This window comes from Gasterosteus aculeatus, chromosome X (genome assembly GCF_964276395.1).
Source record: "Gasterosteus aculeatus chromosome X, fGasAcu3.hap1.1, whole genome shotgun sequence".
Taxonomy (NCBI): domain Eukaryota; kingdom Metazoa; phylum Chordata; class Actinopteri; order Perciformes; family Gasterosteidae; genus Gasterosteus; species Gasterosteus aculeatus.
This window is the reverse complement of record NC_135698.1, coordinates 16568094-16588896: the sequence shown is the minus strand read 5'-3', so window position 1 is coordinate 16588896 and position 20803 is coordinate 16568094. Positions and strand designations below refer to the sequence as shown.

At 45.7% G+C, this 20803-nt stretch overlaps 2 protein-coding genes across 2 annotated transcripts; one reads left to right on the top strand and one right to left on the bottom strand.

Annotated features, from left to right (window-relative positions):
- Nucleotides 1-8: 8 nt before the first annotated feature.
- Nucleotides 9-12481, bottom strand: slc7a10b (solute carrier family 7 member 10b). Its single transcript, XM_040162392.2, has 11 exons — nt 12169-12481; nt 8433-8637; nt 7840-7991; nt 5151-5276; nt 4906-5059; nt 4138-4261; nt 3715-3818; nt 3547-3643; nt 3211-3360; nt 2501-2678; nt 9-2352 (listed from the first exon to the last, which is right to left on the bottom strand). The coding sequence occupies exons 1-11, from the start codon at nt 12311-12313 to the stop codon at nt 2255-2257; spliced, it is 1533 nt and encodes a 510-aa protein (XP_040018326.2). The 5' UTR covers nt 12314-12481; the 3' UTR covers nt 9-2254.
- A 1413-nt stretch (nt 12482-13894) lies between these two features.
- On the top strand, nt 13895-20778 carry dld (deltaD). The gene is made up of 14 exons (XM_040161588.2): nt 13895-14046; nt 15284-15359; nt 15958-16037; nt 16307-16375; nt 16459-16528; nt 16729-16829; nt 16913-17056; nt 17192-17293; nt 17693-17883; nt 17956-18126; nt 18240-18429; nt 18866-19003; nt 19288-19377; nt 19692-20778. Exons 1-14 carry the CDS (start codon nt 14008-14010, stop codon nt 19755-19757), a joined length of 1527 nt encoding a protein of 508 aa, XP_040017522.1. The 5' UTR covers nt 13895-14007; the 3' UTR covers nt 19758-20778.
- Nucleotides 20779-20803: the final 25 nt, after the last annotated feature.

Genomic DNA, 20803 nt, shown 5'->3' with positions numbered 1-20803 from the left:
AACAGTCTGAATGAATCTCATTTATTGAGCCGCTACAGTTATTTTAAAACAAATCCAGGATATCATGATGGTGATGGTGATGATGATGATGATGATGATGATGGTGACGATGGTGGTGATGATGATGGTGATTCATAAACGGTGGATGCTTCACAAAGACAACACTGTGTCCCAGTGTTTCTCTTAAAGGTCGTTTACAGCTTTATTAACGTCTCTCTGAGAGAAGTCTGAAAATCTTCCTAAATCTCCAATTAGTAAATGTTCTCTTAGTTTATTGGCTTTTCTTCCAAAGATTCGATCGATTCAGTCCATATTAATTATAATTAAAAGATGATGTGGATCTTAAACAGTCTGAATCCCGCCTACAAAATCATTTTTTTAGTGGGCCACAATACATTGCACCAGTGAAACGACTCACAGCCGCGACCAAAAATCAAATAGTATTGAAAATACTTCAGAAAATAAACAAAAATATATTTCCTTGTGAAGTTTGATTTCAGCAAAATATCAAATCATCTGTCGTACAATTGAGGTACTTGTACTCGGTTTTTCGTACTTTCATCTGATGCTACTTATACTTCTACTACACTACTTCATCTCGTAGGCAAATGTAGTACTTTTTACTTCAATTTATTGAATAACTTCAGTTACTTTACAGATTCAGATTACTAAAACCAAGTAAATAAAACTACACTGCAGCATGTGAGTTCATGAAATGAGCTCCACCTTCAAAGGGAGGAGTGCATTCATTATAATATTATATTATATAATGCAGGAATTTTACTTGTAGAAGAAAATATCCTGTTACTTGTGAATGTTTCCTCTTCTGTATTCATTGTGATTTCTTTTTTTAGAAGCTAGTATTCTATTCTATAAATATTAGCAGCAGCACAGACAGTGTGTGTGTTTATGGTTACGTTTTCATTCAAACCATTATTCACAAATGCAACATCCATAAACTTATAATCAGATCTGTTCAAACCAGAGAGTCAGATTTGGGATAACAGTAAGATTAGCGAGTTATGAAATAGCGATTTGATGCTAAACAGCTAGCATTAAGGTTTACTTTCATTACATCATTGTTTCATAACACATGACATCATAAGAGAGCGTAAGAAAGTTCTTATATAAGTCATTATATGTCATTATTTATCAGAGAAAATTTGTGCAAAACAAGTTTGCCGCAACTTCTTTTCTTTACAGAGAAGAAGAACCAACAAGCTCACAAGTACACAGAAACAATATATATATATATTAAAAATCTAACAGAGAGAATGAGTTAATAATAAACATTTAACACACATTCAAAGGCTTCTGGTTACTTCTGGTTAGATTAAAAAGACAAAAAATAAACAACAAATAATCTAAATATAACAAACAAAAGTGACGTTAATGTATCAAGAAATATAATCTGATGATAGGATGTATTTTATTCTGAAATGGGCCAGTCTACATAATGAGTACTTCACCTTTTAGTACTCTAAGTATACTTTGATGCTTACACTATTGTGATTTTGCTTCTTACTATAAAAGCAACCCCCCGTCTGCGGGATCCAGAGATCAGATGGTGGCGTTATAACGACCAGTGACCTTTGACCCGTAAGTCTCAGGAGTAAAAAGCCACGTCCAGTTCCATCTAGATTGATGTTTGAATGGCATCCAAAGCAATGATTCTCTCTGAGAAGTTGTCCCCCAGCGCTGTGCAGAACGTGTCCAGTGGACGTCTGGACTCAAATCCACGGAGGCCGATTCGAAAGAGACACAGAGTCAGTGTGTCGTCTATGCCCAGCAGGAAGTACACAGAAGGTCAAAAGCAGCTTCCGACTTCCTGTTACAGAAGCCAGCGCTCTGGTCCTCTTTCCAGCTCTAATCCCAACCTCTGCTTCCAGCAGAGCAGGATACAAGATGGGTGCACTTGTGTGAAATGTGAATATTAGTGGCACTACAAGCATTCACTCCATATCTTCTCTGGAATGTTCAACCGTCTTACTTCTTTTGGACAGGTGGTTGGGGACGAGAAGCAAACAGAGGAGCCATCACAGTTCTGTGGGCTCCAAAAAGGGAATAAAAGTAATTTGCATCATTGGGTCGGAGAACTTGAAGGAGGAGAGACATTTCCACAGTGTCAGAGGGTCAAAGCTCAGACAGGAAGCTCCCAAACCCGGGAAGAAGTGTCCGGAATTACAGGTGACGGAACAAAACAATAAATGATCTTCACATATCGAGAGGAAATGTTTTTATAAGACTTGGCGGACTAAGTGTCGGTCCGTTCCGAAGGATCGTCGATCACGATGGGGTCGATCTGAGGAAAGACCACGAAACACAACCTCTGGCCCACGAAGGTCATCCTCTCTGCAGGAAAACAAGGGTTATTCTTCCAATTATATATGTATATATATATAAATATAGCGAACGCATGTCGTGTATGTATACGCAACATATGTTCGCGGCAACACTCAGAGGCCAACTCTTTTAGCGACCCCTCCTTTTTGAAACTCACCGATGAACGTGTAGATGCACTTTGGTTTTTCTTTCCAATGGACGCCCAGGAAGTAGACGGGTACGCCGGTGAGCATGATGACCAAACCGACGCCACAAACCACGGGCTCAGAGTAGAGACTGAAACCCAGCAGCAGCGCCCAGAACATCAGGTAGCAGACAGGAACCAGCAGGTTCACCTGCAGGTAACATGAGGTCTGAGGCTCATCCACAGAGCAAAGTCACAAATGTCTCCCGTTGTGGTAAGAGGGAGGGGGGGACGACGTATGACCTGACTCGGAACGAGATATTTTAAGGTGAGCAAATAGAGAGCTGTTAATCAGACAGACTGTCTCTAGGAAGAGGAGGAAGTCGTTGGATCGGGAAGCCTTTTTTTAAACCTGTGTATAGGAAGTGACCATATATGGACTGAGTAGGACATTGAGACCTTTATACGCCTCTGACTCTAAAAGGACCATAATTCACTAAATGAACATAATGCTGTATTGAAGAAGAATGGAAACTAGAAACTAGAGACTGAGACCAGTCATTTTCTCATAGACGTCTATGGGACCAGAGGAGTCGCCCCCTGCTGGTCACCACAGAGAATACAGCTTTGACATATGAAGCTTTGACTTTAAGAACCAGAGGTTTCCCCCCTGATTTCACTGTGAGCCTTAAATCTATCTTGAGTCAGAGTACTACTTCAAAGGTAAAAAAAGGTATTTGTACCTTAATTGGTCGGAACAGGTTGGGCTTCTTCCAGCGGTAGTACAGCAGGCCGGCGATCGTGACGCCGTACGACAGATAGTTGATGAAGGAAACGTAGTTGATAAGGTTGTGTGTCTCTCCGATGCAGAGGATGACGATGGTGGCGGCGCACTGAAATGCATCCAAGAGATGTTAGAGCTCCGGCATGAAGGAGGAAAACGCTTTGGAAATATACCGTTACATGGATTTAAAAAAGTTCCTATGTTCAATAAATGTCTTTGTTGTTGCACTGTGGACGTGCAACACATCACCATGACAACCAGCAGCCTCATATAAGTGGCGGGGGGTTGTACGTACGCAGACCAGCAGGGCGGGGATGGGGGTGCAGTTCTTATAGTGGATCATGGCCAGCAGGCTGGGCAGGTGACCCTCCCTGGCTCCAGAGAAACACAACCTAGGGGGGGGGCAAGAGACGGGCCGGTCAGCTGGGCCGCATCAAAGTGGGGGTGGGGGCGTGGGTCTCACCTGGAGGAGGTGAACAGATAGCCGTTGATCCCCCCGAAGGTGGACAGAGCCACGGAGATCGGCATGACGACGGAGAACATCCCCAGCAGCTTCTCTCCAAAGGTCTGGGGGGGCGGAGCCAGAGGAAGGTACGATTACCACGACTATCGTTATCATTATTAATCTACTACACCAGTTACAGGTGTGATGATTAAAAGTCATTTTCACATGAGTGTTCTGCAATTTCCTTTTATCTGATATTCTCGTACTTCTTACTCTGAGATATTCACATCATGGTATATAAATGTGCGCATGCTGGTTGCAGTACATATAAATGTAATGTTACGTCACTTTGGATGCCATGGCTGTATGTTTTCAGGTAGCACCCCCCCCCGTGTGCAGAAAGCACCTTCATGTACATGAGAGAGAGGCCACGCTACTCACTACGGCCACAGCGTTGGAGGACAGCAGCTCCTCGGGCGACATGGAGGAGAAGTAGGCGATGTTGGTGAGCGTGTACACAAAGGTCACCAATGGAATGGAGATGTAGATGGCCCGAGGTAGATTCCTGACACACCATGCACAGGTGATACGGTCACAAACATGCACCAAGGTCAGAAGAAGCAGCGGCAAAACCTCCCCAATAAGAACACTTTTCTGACTTTTAGAAGTCTGGAGAAAAAAAGCCAGCGGGTTTTCTGCTGCTGGAAAACATAAACTGAAAATATGGATCTCCTTCAACTGACACAATTCTGCTTATAAAAAGTCAAGAGTCAACTAGAAAATGATGAACTGAGTGAAAGTAAAAGAACATGTGTAGATGAGAAAGATAAACAGACATGAAAATAATAGTTCATCTGTCTGATCTGTCGGAGATCGGAGAGTTTTAAAACGCTCAGAAAGACTTGTTTTAGTTCAGATTAAACAAACACAGCTCAAGAGAAGCAGGTTGGTCGATTCTCTTCCTGTTGGACTGAGCTGGTTCCCTTGGCTTGCAGCCTTTATGCTAAGCTAAGTTGGCATGCTGCCCCATAATATCTAATGGACAGGAATGAGAAATGTCCAACTATTCCTCTTTGAAGATTTGATCAAGACAAAAGCTGCCCCTAGAAAAAAAGTCACAGCAAGGGGGGCAAACCGCAAGAGAGGGAAACAGGCAAAGAGACAAGTGAGGCGGGAAGAGGTTGAAGATGGAGGAGCGTGAATATTCACCTTCTGGGTTCAACCACCTCCTCCGTGACATAGTTGAGGAAGTTCCAGCCGCTGAAGGCGAAGGACGCCTGCAGGAAGGCCAGAGCGATCTGACCCACCGATGGCGTCCTCTCCATGGCGAAGGCCACCTGGGGGGTCAGGGCCTCGTAGTTCCCTGGAAGGTAAGCCGGACGTTTGAGTGTTTTTTCCTTCCCCACCGGGGGAGGCGAGGGGGGGGTTGAGGTTCACAGGCTGAGGGAGTGTACCATTGCAGATCTGGACGAGGCCAACCATGATGATGAGGCCCAGGGCCATCAGCTTCCCCACCGTGAAGACGTCCTGGATCCTGGTGGCCATCCGGACGCTGGAGCAGTTCACCCAGGTCAGCAGCACTGAGCAGAGAACACACGGTGAGGACATCAGGCCCAGCAGGAGCACTCTGGGTAAAAAAACAGACTTGAGCTGGGATCGTAAATCTGCTCTGACAAGAAACCAGAAAACGGTCTGGTACAGTTACATGGCTAAATCAGCCAAGAAGTCCAGTTAGCTTAAAGTCTGTGAGCGCTAGCTGTTTACAATTTGAAGCATCTTTTGAAACCAGTGAACAGGAAGTGGACTTAAAAGGACTGTCAATCAGCGAGGAGCTCCGCCCTAAAGCATCGCTTGCTTTATGGTATGTTTGACTCTAATTGGACTATCATTTAATAAATGAACATCATGCTGTATTGACGGACACTTTAAACTAGAGATTGAGTCCACAACCTCATGTTTACAATGTTTACTGAGGGAATAAATCATGAGAGAAGTAATAATTTTCTCATAGATTTCTATGGGAGTCGGCCCTGGTGGTCAGGAGAAAGGATGTTGTTGCTGGCCGTCGGTTGTTTACATTGATTACTATTATTTAATGGGATCGGCTTTGGAGGGAGGCCTTAAAATCTACTATTGGTCAAGCTCCAAACACACTGGATGCTACATATCCCATAAAGCTAATGCTTCATGGGAGTCAGAGCAGCTTCTTTTTATGAAACACAAACATCCTGAATACTCCAAGGCCGGCTTTCTGTTATGAGCTTCTATTGATTTCATCATCCATGTCTCAAAACCTCTGTGACAACCCTGATGACGTCATAACAGTAAGTAACCTCGAGAGCGACGGAGGCCTTTGACGGGAAGAAGCGAGGACTGTGCAGAGTGCTCCTTTAAAAGGCACCGGCCCCCGCTTCTATGTCAGGGACCCCTGGTTCCTGCCGGCGGTGGGCGGCAGCAGCCGGTTGCCATGGGTGGCAGGAATGTGGGAAACGGGTGAGGGGGGGGGCGCGATTCTTCCACCTCGTCCATCATTGTCACCGGCTTTGCCCCGCTCCCGCTCCACGGTGCCCCCCCCCCCCGACACAAAGACGAGCTGTCAGCCCCGTCGAACGGACCGCTTCCGTTGCAAAGAGCAAACAAAACTTTTCCAAAACCTCCCCCGTCCCCCCCTCAATGCCCCCCACCCCTCACCCTGCCAACCTCAAGTCGCCCGAGCAGAGCTCACGTTTCAGCATCAAAGCTACAAGAAATAAGAAAAAAAGCCCTGAGTGAACGATGGAGTCACAGGAGTGCGATCCCACGCCAAGCAACCCCGCGAGGACTGATGTGGACTGATGTGGCGTGATGTGGGCTGCACCACACGGGGCATCCTGCACCAGGGTTCCTGTCCTTTCTGTCCCAATGCAGCTTTTCTGTTTGTTACATTCAATCTTGGCTGGGAACATTTAAATGTTCGAGGAGTAAGGAAGCTGCTCTCACGTCGGTGTCTTTCCCTTCTTCCACAAAGACCACTAAATGTTAACAACTCAAAGTGGAGCTCTTCGCCTTAAATCCTTTGACAACTGTTCAAATCCAACTGTATGGTACAGGAAGTGACCATATATGGAATGAGGCGAACGTGGACTGAGCCTCTCCTGTTTTATGGTCTGTTTGACTCTAAATGCACCATAATTTACTAAATGAACATCATGCTGTATTGAAGACTTAAAAACTAGAGATTGAGACCAAAGACCTTTTTCAATTTTTACTGAAGAAATAAATCAAGAGAGAAGTAGAGTCATTTTCTCCTAGATTACTATGGGACGAGAGGAGTCGCCCCCTGGTGGTCACTACAAAGAATGCAGCTTCAAGACATGAAGCTTTGACGTCACTTTAATGAACCAGAGCAGCTTTTACTTCACTTTAATCAGAGGAGGTTGCCTCCTGCTCCATTTCCTACACAGTTCATTGATAAAAAAAGTTGTGAAGGCATCAGAGTGGACGATCAGGATCCAGATTCCTCCATGTGGGAACCAACACAGAGAAGCTGAGGTTTGTAGCATGGAGTACTCCAGTAATGGCAGATAAAATAAATAAGTTATGGGGTCCCATCAGAGAAAAAAAATCTCCACTTCTGGGAACAACTTCTGATTTTGTTTTTCTGTAAATTCCCCCCCCCCCCCTTAATCTGGGAGAATATCAAAATGGATTGCGATATTTCCTTACAAAACATTTGATTTGGGAAAATTGACTTTTTTTTTTCTTACAATTTTGTGTGTTTTTCTCATTATATCTTTTACTTCAGTAAAGTTAAGGTACAACGTAAATTCATATTCGTATGAATAGTACAATATACATCATATTATTCATGTATTCATGTGTTTATCTATTTAACGTGGCACTCATTTAATTACTTTATAAACCGCTGGCTAGTTTGGCTAGTCTACAATAAAACATCATTGTTATTTAATAATATTTTGTTATTTTTAGTATATTTAGTCATCTAAATCATTCAAATTAACTAAAGGTATCAAATAAATGTTGTGGTTAAAAGTCCCTCTGAGATTTAGTGACGTAGAAATATCAAATAGCGGAAAATGCAAACACTCCTACAAAGTGCATTGGCACAAAAGTACCAAAGTAGAGTACTTGGGTGGGACTCACGGAGGCAGGTGGCCGACAGCATCCGCGTGGCCATGTAGGGGGGGACGCAGTCGGGGAAGACAGGCTGCAGGACGTAGCTGGAGAAGGTGAGCGCGATGACGGCCAGCGTGGTCGGGTACATGATGAGGACGGCGCTCCACAGCAGCAGAAACCTGCAGGGGGGACTCAGCGGTTATAGCTACTACTTCTCACCCACTCGAGGCGATCAGATCACTGGAACAATACTGTAAGGGGTTTGACAAAATGAAAGCAAAGCAGAGAGAGGAGGGTCTGGAGTACTTGTTTAAGGAGGAGAACTCTAGTCAGTCCGTCCTGGAGTCCAGAAGGACCTTTATGGAGGGTTTGGAGGACTTCCCTCAAGGTTTTTCCTGATTATCATATTCTGGATTATGGGCCGGATGGGAATATGAACCCAAACACGGACGGCCTGTCAACTCGGACACATAACGACTTGCCAGCACGGACGCACAAAAACACCCCAAACTATTTCCTGAGGTAATGTCAGGGGGACGTTGCGGCGCCCCCGTCCTCTGCAGACGACCCAAACTCCCCCCTCATCCACCGACCGGTGGCCGAGCGTTAGTTTCACTCACCCCATCAGACCACCGAATATCTCGGTGACATAGGAGTAGTCCCCCCCGGACTTGGGGATGGTGACGCCCAGCTCGGCGTAGCAGAGGGAGCCCAATGCTGCGATGCAGCCCCCCAGGACCCAGACCACCAGCGCCAGGCCCACCGAGCCTGAGTGCTCTAGAACCCCCTTTGGAGAGATGAAGATCCCGGAGCCGATGATGTTCCCTGGGGAGAGAAGGAAGAAGGTCCCTAGAGGTGAATCACCTCTGCCTTCAAGTGTTGTCCAGATACGACGTGGCTAGCATGTGTTAGCACCGAGTGGACTCTGGGTCCTCTTATACAGGAACTAAGCAATCCGGCAAATGGTTGTCAAGCTACAATATGGTTCTTCCTTCCCGTGTGATTTTGTCTTTGTTTTTTTATAATCTAATGTAAGCACAGACGTGGACTTGAGTCACAATCTGATGAATTTAGATTTAAAAAAATGTAAAATATAATCTTGACATGACAAAATGATACAAATAAATAAACATAGATTTCATCTATAGCAGAGGTCACTAACTGGCGGACCACAGTCCAGATCCGGACCCAGAAGCCGTCCCATCTGGACCTGGACCGGACTGGAAGTTAAAAGACAATGCTCAGCCCAATGAGCTCCTCCACGTGAGGAGGAGACCGGCCCTGATGTATTCAGGCCCAGGTTTAAAATCCTGGCAGGAAAACTAGATCTTAATTCTCCCACATACCAAAAAAGTGGGGGAGTGGATACATATATTATTATTTTTTTTTCTGAATTGAATTTCATTCAATACATTTTTCATTTTTTTAAATGCAGCCCTACTTTTATTTAGTTATTTGAGAGAACATTATTTATTTTTGCCGTCACAAAAATATGTTCAGTTTTTTGTTACATAAATGTTACGTTTTTGAATGTACTGAATTCATTTGATTTGTTTGTCGTGTAGTGATTAAATGCAGATGTTGATACAACTCTATTCCTATAGATATACAATCACACTGTATATCACACTGAGTAGTGACGACTCAGGTAGTGACTAATCATGTAACTACTCACATGTAGTCACATGATCTTCCGGACCTTTGCTTCTAGAAATGTTCTCTAACCGGACCTCTTCACATTTTAGTTGAATACCCCTGATCTATAGCATCGAGCAATGGATCTGATATCTGATAAAAAGCTGCTCTGGTTCATTAAAGTGACATCCAAGCTTCATGTCTTGAAGCTGCATTCTTTGTAGTGACCAGCAGGGGGCGACTCCTCTGGTCCCATAGAAGTCTATGAGAAAATGACTACTTCTCTTTATTTATTCCCTCAGTAAACATTGTAAACATGAGTATTTGGTCTCAATCTCTAGTTTCAAGTAACACAGCATGATGTTCATTTAGTGAATTATGGAACCTAAGAGTGGGTGAGGATGACAATAGACATGAACCCAGAAGAACCATCAAATGCAAAGATTTCCCCCCATGGGGAGAGTCAGCTTCACAGGAGCCAGGGTGCATCACCCGCAGCGTCTCCAACAGTGACCCGTTGGGAGACAGTCCCCACGCCCCCTCTTGTGGGCCCATTAGAGCACAAAGGGCTCCACGGCAGAGCGGGTTGGAGAAGGAGGTGAAGGCCATCACTCAGGCCGGGAGCCTCAGTATGCAGCATGGAGTACCAGCACATCCGACACATTCACACTACACCGCTACCAGTAGCGCGGCAGAGAGCAGCCAAGTGGCACAGGCGGCCGTTACATAACCCAACATGAATTATCCAGCTGGGGGGGTGCAGAGGAGGGAAGTGACTCACCTTTCTGCATCCTGAGACTATTGAAAAACAAACAGATTATGGTGTTGTGCAGCAAAAAGATGTGCAGTAAGCTCCAAAGTGGCAGTAATAAATGTGTGTTCGGTATTGATCGCTGAGGCAGGAAACACTAATGGAGGGCGTGCAGTATTTATGTCAATGGCAACTTTCCTGTTACTTTCTCCACACACAAATATATTTGCACACAGTTCTGGAAAAGAAAGATCCCGAAAGATGTGGAATTCTAGAAGCTCTTTTGTAACTCAACCCGGAAGCATTAAAACTCTTCATCAGGAAGGCAGGAAGTGACTCCGGAGCAGCCAGACGGTCTCTCTGGCAGCTGCTTCAGCATTCTGCACACAGGACCTTTCTCTTGTGATGAAGAAAACATCCGCTGAGAGAGGGAGAGCGCGGCCCAGACGGCCAAAAGGCCGCACCTGAAAGCCGAGGTTGGACGTCACGGGGTGAGGTGTGGGGGGAGGGGGTAGGCTGAAGGCCTCCCAATGCCCTGCAAGCACATTTTAAATGATTCCTTGCTTTATCCTCTGAAAGAACAAAGTACCCAAGAAGAATGAGGAAGACAACGAGTGAAGGTGTGTGTCTCATATTCATGAACTCGTATTATATTCATGAGACAAGTTGAATACTAAGAGTATTATAAAGACACAAACGTTGAACGTCTGGTGCGTCTTTGTGAAATCCTCAGACATACAAGCAGTGATGTCTCTTTCATCCGTCAGCAGTCTGCGGTGAATAATCAAATGAGTTTCGTCTCCGTCCTGCAGGACTTTCCTCGGCTTCGCTCTCAGTGGCCGGCGTTGGAAAATCAGACAAATGATGACAGATATTCAATTACAGCCCAGAGATCTATCAAAGACTGAATCTGGACAATACGTCCACCCCCCCCAGTGAGACAATGTCTGAGCTAATTGGACCCAACAGTTCATCCATTCATCCCTTTGGCCCCTTCCTGACTCTCATGTCCCCTTATAGTATCAAAACAAGTACAACACATTGTCCATTAAGGCCATGGAGGACCACGGAGGATTCGGTAAGGAAGCCACATCGCAACCTTTTTCTGAACATATCAGACTAAATCCCCACATTCCCGATCATGTGACCTTTAGGGGGGGTTATGGGGGAATAGAAGAAGAATAGAAACCTAAATGAGCCCCTGAGCCTCTGTGACTACTCCAAGCTCTCATTTAGTGGGGACTCTGTGCCCCCTGTGGACTGAGATGGTGTTGTCTCCTCCCACCAGGGTCCCTTTAGGAAACCTCTCCTTCTTCTGCAGAGTCGCACAGGCTGACCCTCTCAGTCCTGGTTCTGATTCTCCCGGGCCTCCCTCCATTGAGCGCGTCCAGCATTGCGTCCCAGGTCCACGGTGGACTGGTCTTTGATGGCCTCTGAGCTCAAGGACGTTCTGCAGGTTGTAATCGGGGGTCACTACAGTCCGATCTGGTGGATCAGGACTAACCTGAGCCTGGTTCAAGACCAGTCCAAAGCTGCTCTCGGTACTTAGAGTGTGAAACGTACTGTAGATTAGAAGAGTGCAGCTCTAAAAAGAGACTTGGAAACCAGCAGTTTTTAAGACGTGGCCACCTTTCCTCCATCCGATGATGGGTTCTGCTCCTGTGTGTGTGTGTTTAAAGATGGTCCTTCTGCTCCAGCAGACAATGTTCTTCTGCCTCACAGCAGACTGCTGCTGGACTTCACTTTATTTCGCCACGTAAGCACTTGTCAGTCGGAGGTGAACATGCGAGCCGACATGGAGATCCCGAGGAGCTTGTGAGAGGAGCTTCATCCTTACACTGCTTGTCATGCATCGGCTCCTATACACACGCGCGCACACACACGCATGCACGCACGCACACACAGGCGCGCGCACGCACACACTTTGCTATTTAGCAGCTCTCTTGTGTTTCTTTTTCTTCTTGCCTCACCTATGATGATGGCGCACGCGCTCAGCAGCCCGATCTCCTTCTTCAGAGTCACCCTGTCGGGGATCTCCTCCTCCTCCTGCTTCTTCCTCCTCTTCTGGCCGTCCGTCACGGGGCCGTGCGCCCAGCTGCCGTTCTGTCCCTCCATGTCCGCCTTCCCGGGTCGGGTCCGGTCCGTCCAGTCCACTGTGTCCTCCCAGTCCCAGTGCTGCTGTCCTCTCCCCGCTCCGTATTCATGCGGGCTGAATGGGCTGCGCTTGCGCAACAACCTGCTCCTGTCCAGGGCAGAATGTTAAACAGCCTGGACCGCTGCGGTGCGTTCAGGGACACCTCCTGCAGCTCGAGTGTTGATCCTGCGACTCAACGACACACCTGTGAACACATTTTTACCTTTGTGCTATTTGTGTTTGTGACTTTAAAGTACTGATCCAAAGAAGATTCCATTGATACAAATAAAGTAAATCATAAGAATATGCAGCAACATGTACTTTGTGTTTGTGTTGAAAGTATTCAAAGAGAACACCATGTTGTACTCCTCTTTTGTTATTAATGTATATGTTCACCGGGGTCAGTGCACATTAATTAACATTCTCCTTAATGTAAATGTTTTCCATCAGATTACAGTGTAGTCGTCTACCTAACCCATATGATCAGTGTCCTTATATCACAATAATATACAGCAACACAAAAGAGAATATAAAAGTGTAAACCTACAAACGATGCTGCAAAAGTTTAAAACCATCAAACAACAAAACAGCTTCTGCTTTGACCTTTATGGAAATGTATTGTAGATACAGTGTAGATTGTCGTGACAGAACGCATGAACAGTGAAGAGCTGAAGAACTCTATAAAGATTGTTTTACAGATTAGAACAAACATTTTGTTTCCTCTAAAAAAGCATTTCCAATCGTCGTCAAGTAAGATAAAGTAACACATCTAAGAAGGACATATGCTACCTTTTTCACCCCCACAACCTTTATTTGATGACTCTTACAGATTCACATTTACTAAATAAAGTACCTTCCCCACGCGACACGACTGCATTAAATGGGACAGGAGAGGTTGAGAAGTAGAATCTTAACATGAAAAGTAGAAATTAATAAAGACAAAGCATTAATAAAGAAAAAGAAGACAGAGAGGTAGCAGAAGGTGTCCTGGTCTTCAGCGCTCTGAAGGAGTCTGTTGAGAGAAGTCAGGCAGAGCTCATCGATACACACTGAGGTGGAGCAGATCTCACGCTCTGAAGACCCTCTCCACCTCCTCCAGAGCTTCAGGACCCTGAACACTGCTCCACCAAGGACTGGACAGGAGTCAGAGTCAGTGCACCTTCATATGAGGGGACTATGGTGAGAGCTGTGCATCAGCTGGAGGAGATGTTTAGTAAACAGATGAAGAAGCTGCTTGATGAGGTCGAGCTGAAGAGAGTCCAGCAGTCTGCAATGGATGTGACACTTGATCCTGATACAGCACATCCTAAACTCATCCTGTCTGACAGTGTGACAGTCACTTCAGTAAATGTACTAATAGTAGTACATGTAATAGTACATTTACTGAATAGTAATGTACATATACTAATAGTACATTTACTGAAGTTAATACTTCACAAAGATGTTTCACATCATTGTAGTAGCTTTTTTACTTTTTAAGTTTTGACTAGTTTAAAGCCTTTCCAAACCCAAAGAGCGGTTATGATAAAAGGACCAGCGACCATTAACGTCATAAGGAGGCGACTAAAAAGGGCGGATTTTAATTGGCCAGTAGTGCGCATGCGCAATGGTAGTAGTCCTTGGTTTGTCGGCCTGCTGTAGGTTACGGATCCGGTGAGGGGGACACACAGACAACATGCAGAGCTGGACGCAGTTTTACCGGTCGCTGGCCACGGTAAGAACGGATCATGTCCAGTTATCACCCGCCACGTGTAGTTCAGAGCAGCTTCGATCCAGGGACCCGGTTATCTTCATTCTTACGGATCCCCCGGCTGGTTCAGCTAGCCTTCAAGCTAACCGCTCTGGCCCGGATGAATCGCACGGAGAGGCCGTAACGCCACACCGGGAAAACGGGAACGGGTTGTTGAAATAAGTCGCTTAATACCTATTGCATTCATTGTCTAACTCTAACTCCCCCTCCATTAATTCGCAATAAGGAAAATATTGAAATACAATCAACTACTTAACCTTAGTTTGGTGTGTCGAATGTTTTAAAACACGTGACGTCATTGACTAAGTTAATTCACTTTCGTGATGTTAGGTAACGTTACACGTTGTATGTAACGTTGTTTTGTTGAGGGGGAAGTTTTCTGGATGCAACTTAACTAACGTCTGTTAACTGACAGATGACAGCCATGCTAGCATGCTAATGTCCCTAGCATCGGTTACCTAACGCTATCTGTTATGCGACTCGTCGTCACGACCTCGTTCAAGTTACATTTTAAATTGTTCTGCTCGTCTCTTCCGGGATGTTAATTCACCATTAGCGTCTCTATAAGCTCACATGCTAACACAGAAGCTAACTCCGAGGTGCTGGCTTGCTGCGCAGCACAGAGGTCCGCGGAGCTCAACATTTGGCAGCCGAGCAAAGCCCCGAAGCCCAAACCTGCTCCGGCAGCTGAGCCCCTTCGAAGGGATGTACAGACAGAAAGAACCCCGTCGATGTATTTACCCTCTCTGGTTCCTTCATGTGAAGATTACGTTCTTAGTCCACATTATTTTATATTTATTTTCTTTTGTGGCTATTTTCACCCCCATTGATTACCTTTCATGTGTACGGGTGTATACATGTTTTTGCACCTTTTTTTTATTAATTATTATTTGTTTTTAGAATCTTGTTTTGTTTTCACTCGTGTTTTATTTCTGCACAACAACTTCCTTTCTGTAAAAATATCTAATCTATTTCATCCTTTATAACATAATCATGATTTTATCACTGGGATGCTTTTGCGTTTCCCATAAAACCGTTCTCAAATAACATTGTTCATTGCACTGGAATAACATCCAATCCATTAGAAGAGGAACTGATTGATTCTCCTGATGTCATCCCGTCCCTGATGATTCCGGGTGGTGCCCGCGTCAGGTTTTTGACACTCTGGTTTAAGGTTTCCTTTCTTGCTCTTCCGTCCCAGCGGAGCCACAACCTTCCCTGCAAACTGCACGGCGCCTCAGCGCTGTCCGTCAGAACCTACGCCGACAAAGCTGCAAGTGAGTCAAACTCTTAAATCTTATCGCAGGTTTGTTCCCGCCATCGGTTAAAGGGAGGGGGGCTGCGAGGAATCTAAAGTAGGTATTTGATCCACACTGTCACTCAGAGGAAGAGTGACATGAGTTGTAGCTTTTCATAAAACGACTTTAAATAATACAAATGAAAAAATCAGCAAGTTAGTAGAGTTGAACTAAATGAGTTATTTCTACATTATTCCTCTCTAGTACTTCCTTCTCGTCAGTCTTCCTCGTTGACCTCATATTCAACGAGAACATAAAGATCAAATGTGCAAACAAAAGCTTTAAGACATGTGTATGTTTCATCCTTTGACTTTTTCCTCATCCGAAAATAATCAGCTCATTTTGCACAATGTATGTTTGCTGTTTGTTTGCCATCCTCATTTGGTCTGAAATGTACTTCATGATTTCATAAAGTCTTAATCATGATCATCGAGCTGTGACAGTTACTGCTTTCCTGGTAATTTCACAATAAAAGCATGTTCAGCTTCAGATCTGAAGCTTTGTTATGAGTGACTGGTCGACCCTCCGTCGCCCAGGGTTACGAGCTGTTGATGAAAGTGTTGCGTTGCCTCCGCAGTCGATGCAGACGTCACGGTGGTCGGCTCCGGGCCGGGCGGCTACGTCGCCGCAATCAAAGCGGCGCAGCTCGGCTTCAAGGTGAGCGACCTCCAACCTCTTGGGTGCCAATAGCAATGCGTCCTGCATCCGTGGATGTTTTTTACCGTACTGTTTGATAAATAATCAAGTTATTCATATTATTTATTAATATATACATTCTGCAGAGTGCAGGAAGCATCAATTCATGAATAGAAAATCAAAGATATCGATAACAGCTAAATGGTCACCGATAATTCGCTTCACACATTCAGAATACTTCTAATGGTCTATTTGTTAAATAACCTGCGCTCTCTTGGCCCCTCCTCCAGACGGTGTGTGTGGAGAAGAACACCACGCTGGGCGGGACCTGTCTCAACGTGGGCTGCATCCCCTCCAAGGTGGGCTACTCTTCTGTGGTCTGAGCGCGCTGGTTGGAGCTCTGCACAGCGCGTTAGTTGATGTGACCTTCTGTTGTGTGCAGGCGCTGCTCAACAACTCATACTTCTACCACATGGCGCACGGGAAGGACCTGGAGAGCAGAGGCATCGAATGTACGAAAACACATATGTCTATATTTTATATATACATGATCCTCAGCATGATGAATGATCCAAAACAACAAGCTGAAAATAGGAACATTTATATCTTTGCTGTTTTAACCCTTTTTTCTTTAAATGAATATTTCAGTTTTTTCGTTAAGTCAGCAGCTCACTTGTTGTTCTTAGTGAGTTGATGTTTAACGGTCCCTCAGTTACTGGCCTCACGTTGAACCTGGAGAAGATGATGGCTCAGAAGAGCGGAGCAGTGAAGGCTTTGACCGGAGGAATCGCTCACTTATTCAAACAAAACAAGGTCCAATATGTCTCCGTCTCTTTGTCTCATTAAAAGTTGAACTGTCGCTTGCTCATATTCACCTTGCGGGTCCCCCCCCCCAGGTGACCCATGTCAACGGGTACGGGAGGGTGAGCGGTAAGAACCAGGTTACTGCCGTGGCGGAGGACGGCAGCGAGCAGGTCATCAACACCAAGAACATCCTCATCGCCACAGGGTCAGAGGTCACACCCTTCCCTGGGATCCAGGTAGGCCTCACAGAGAGGACGAGGATGTGAAGGATACAAATATCGTTGAGATTATAATATAATAATAATAATAATAGTGAAATCTGTGAAGATCAAACTGTCGTCGTGTTTTTCTTCTTCGTTTGTCTCCCTCAGATCGACGAGGAGACCATTGTGTCCTCAACAGGAGCTCTGTCCCTGAAGAAGGTTCCGGATGAGATGATCGTGATCGGAGCCGGAGTCATCGGAGTGGAGCTGGTCAGCATCACATTACTGAACAAATAGTCCAATCAGAGCCCGGAACACAGAACACGCCGCCCTTTATTCAACCTCCGGCTACCCTTTCTCTTTCTACTCTCTCACCGTTAGACCTCTGCCCCCCCCCCCCTCCCTCCTCCCCTAAGGACATTGAGGTCCAGTGGGTCACTGAGGAAGAATTCTTTCTTTAAGCGACTGCTTCTGTTTGGCGGAGAAATTGACGGCTGTTTTTTATCCATAGAAATGTTGAATGAAAACTTAGTCTGAAGTTCTAGGAATTATCAAATTATCATTATTATTATAGGTTAAAGCTGCTATGAACGCTGCAGCCTGAAGCCCGTCTGCACACGTCCTCAAAGTCACCCTCCCTCCCTCTCCTCCCCCAACCCCCCTCTACAGGGGTCCGTGTGGCAGCGTCTGGGCTCCAAAGTCACGGCGGTGGAGTACCTGGGCCACGTGGGCGGCCTGGGCATCGATATGGAGATCTCCAAGAACTTCCAGCGCATCCTGCAGAAGCAGGGCCTGAAGTTCAAGCTGGGCACCAAAGTGATGGGTGCCACCAAGAGGCCCGACGGCAAAATCGACGTGGCGTGAGTAGAACCAGGAGAAGCCTCCCAGGTCTGTCGGAGCGCCCGTAGTGAGCCACCTGTCGCCTGTTTCAGAGTGGAGGCGGCGGCCGGAGGGAAGAATGAGACCCTGACCTGCGACGTGCTGCTGGTCTGCATCGGCAGGAGACCTTTCACCCAGAACCTGGGCCTGGACTCTGTCGGCATCGAGCTGGACAACCGAGGCCGGATCCCCGTCAACAACCGCTTCCAGACCAAAGTCCCCAGGTACTCATGCTGGGTTATGACCCACGGTCCAGGTTAAAGACCATCAGATTTTCTTCCCCACGTATAAAAGAAACCCATTGAGCTCCTCTAATGAATTCCCCCCCCCCCCCCAGCGTCTATGCCATCGGCGACGTGGTGGCCGGGCCCATGCTGGCCCACAAGGCTGAGGACGAGGGCATCATCTGCGTGGAAGGGATGGCGGGCGGCGCCGTGCACATTGACTACAACTGTGTGCCCTCCGTCATCTACACGCACCCTGAGGTGGCCTGGGTGGGGAAGACTGAGGAGCAGCTCAAAGAGGAGGTGAGGTGGGCGGGGCTGGGGGCGCACACAGCTGACTGATAATCAAATAAAAACCAATGTGAATATTTTGCAAGATGATTGGTGATTGGAAAGATTGGAATTCCTCTGAGGGGACTTTGGCCACTTCATGAAGCCCCTCCCAACACAATTACCCAGACTGCCCTTCTCTAGACACGGGTCCTTTACCTTCGGTAGAGTTGATCATTAAAATGTTTTTTTTTCCGTCTGTCGATCAAACTTATACGTGAAGTATTTGAGCTCTGAAACGCTCCAGATGTTTCTTATCATCAGGGGACGACACGAGTTTATGCAAGAAAAACAATTCCAGAGAAGATTCATTCCAGTTCTCTCAATAAAGGATTCTTACAAGTGATCATTGGGAGGAACAGAAGTCGCTGATGAAAGATGTTATTGAAGTCCTCCTCTTTCTCCTCAGGGCGTCCCATACCGAGTCGGCAAGTTCCCCTTTGCAGCAAACAGCCGAGCCAAAACCAACGCCGACACCGACGGCCTGGTGAAGATCCTCGGCCACAAGGAGACTGACCGGCTGCTGGGGGCGCACATCGTGGGAACCGTAAGAGCTCCTCCCTTTTCATTTCGCAGGAGATCTGCGTTTCCATTTAGCTGCTGGCTAGTTATTTAGCTCTAGTCTAGAAGTAACAAACCTTTTCTACCCTATTACCATGGTAACGAATGTTAGCGGATAAACTCTGTTCCCGTGAGGATGTGGCGTATAGCGTGTTGGATGCTCTAAGCTAGCTTAACATGTTGACATTTAGCTGGCTAGCATAATCAGCTTGTGCAGAGTTAGCATGCTAGCCGTTACATTAGCACTGTGGTCTGCTCACGTCCGCGCAGGGAGCTGGCGAGATGATCAACGAAGCCGCTTTGGCGATGGAGTACGGAGCTTCCTGTGAGGACATCGCCAGAGTCTGCCACGCCCACCCTGTACGTGAACGCTCTCTCACACATACACACGTCAGTCGAGCTGCTCAGAATGGTTTGACGCGTCATTCTAATGTCATTATTTTCCATTTGAAAGGTTGATATTCAGTGACATTCAAACATTTATTTTGTGTTTGCCTTTTAACATGCAGCATCTTTTCCATCGATTTTAAAAGCTCACAATCATAAAGACAATAAATATTCCATGTTTATTAAAAACATCTCCATTTTATTTTAATCCTCTTTGTATCCTTTATCCTATGCATCTTCCTCCCCCTTCCCCTCAACCCCCCCCCCTTCTCATCTTGCTCATGCAGACGGTGTCGGAGGCCTTCAGAGAAGCAAACCTCGCCGCCTCCTTCGGCAAAGCTATCAACTTCTGATCCTCCGCCTCCATGAGGACCACAAGGAGATCCTTGTCTCCTAACAGGAAGCTGCTTCTTCCTCCACAAGCAGAGGAGGAAGCGGGAAACTTTCTTCTCCACATATAGTTCTGAAGTTATTTAAATGTCCTCAATTGGATCAGTCATTTGCACAGTTATTAATCCTACCATGGAGGTATGAACATTAGCATTTCTGTTTTTTACAGAACTCAACATTTATGATGTTTGATCACAGCAGCAAATAATAAAAGTTCAACATTGATGTATAAAATATGAAAGTTCATTTTTGCAGAAAAAGCTTTTCAGATTTGGAATTAAATGAAGTCCATCCATCCATCCATCCATCCATTGTCAAACCGCTTATCCTGCACACAGGGTCACTGTGGGGGCTGGAATCTATCCCAGCCAACTTCAGGCGATAGACAGGGTTCATCCTGGACTGGTCACCAGCCAATCGCAGGGCTACACAGAGACACACAACCATTCACACTCGCATCCACACATCTACGGGCAATTTAAAGTCCCCAATTAACCTGATCCCCAGAGCTTGTCTTTGGACTAAATGAAGTCACTTTTTTCAAAATCAAATTTGTTGCCCCGGCCCATACTTTAAATCCCATTGAGATGGGAAATGGTGAAATAAAAAGTGTCAAACAAAAGAGCACCTTTTATTTATTTTTTTTGGTTTCATTTTTCAGATTCTTTTTGTAGTTAATCTGAAATTGTCTGCTGATTTATTTATGGAAAACTTCGCTTTTGGGCTTTAAAGGGTCTGTGTAGAGTTTTAACCTGTGTTGTTGCCATGGAGACTATTGGTGTATCGAGGAGGCTGGAACGCCAGAGGAGGAGGAAGGCCGGTGAACGACTCGCAGCTTAAAATAACTAAAACCATTCTTCACCAAGTTCTTCACCTGCTGGTACCGATTGGAGATGAGATGTTTCCTGCTCTGATTGCTCCGCTGTGATTGGCTCTTGTTTATCTCGTCATTTAATGCAATAAACAGCAGTTTATTGAAACAAACATTTGAGAAGCTTTTCTTTTAACT

What these genes read in the sequence shown, in the direction of transcription:
- slc7a10b (XM_040162392.2), bottom strand. Translation starts at nt 12,313, where the DNA reads ATGGAGGGACAGAACGGCAGCTGGGCGCACGGCCCCGTGACGGACGGC. An exon ending in CCTCCAACGCTGTGGCCGTA is followed by an intron (nt 3,819 to 4,137) that starts GTGAGTAGCGTG and finishes CCGCCCCCCCAG; the next exon opens with ACCTTTGGAGAGAAGCTGCT. An exon ending in TATCTGTTCACCTCCTCCAG is followed by an intron (nt 3,644 to 3,714) that starts GTGAGACCCACG and finishes CCCCCCCCCTAG; the next exon opens with GTTGTGTTTCTCTGGAGCCA.
- dld (XM_040161588.2), top strand. Translation starts at nt 14,008, where the DNA reads ATGCAGAGCTGGACGCAGTTTTACCGGTCGCTGGCCACG. An exon ending in TTTACCGGTCGCTGGCCACG is followed by an intron (nt 14,047 to 15,283) that starts GTAAGAACGGAT and finishes CTTCCGTCCCAG; the next exon opens with CGGAGCCACAACCTTCCCTG. An exon ending in GAGTCATCGGAGTGGAGCTG is followed by an intron (nt 17,294 to 17,692) that starts GTCAGCATCACA and finishes CCCCCTCTACAG; the next exon opens with GGGTCCGTGTGGCAGCGTCT.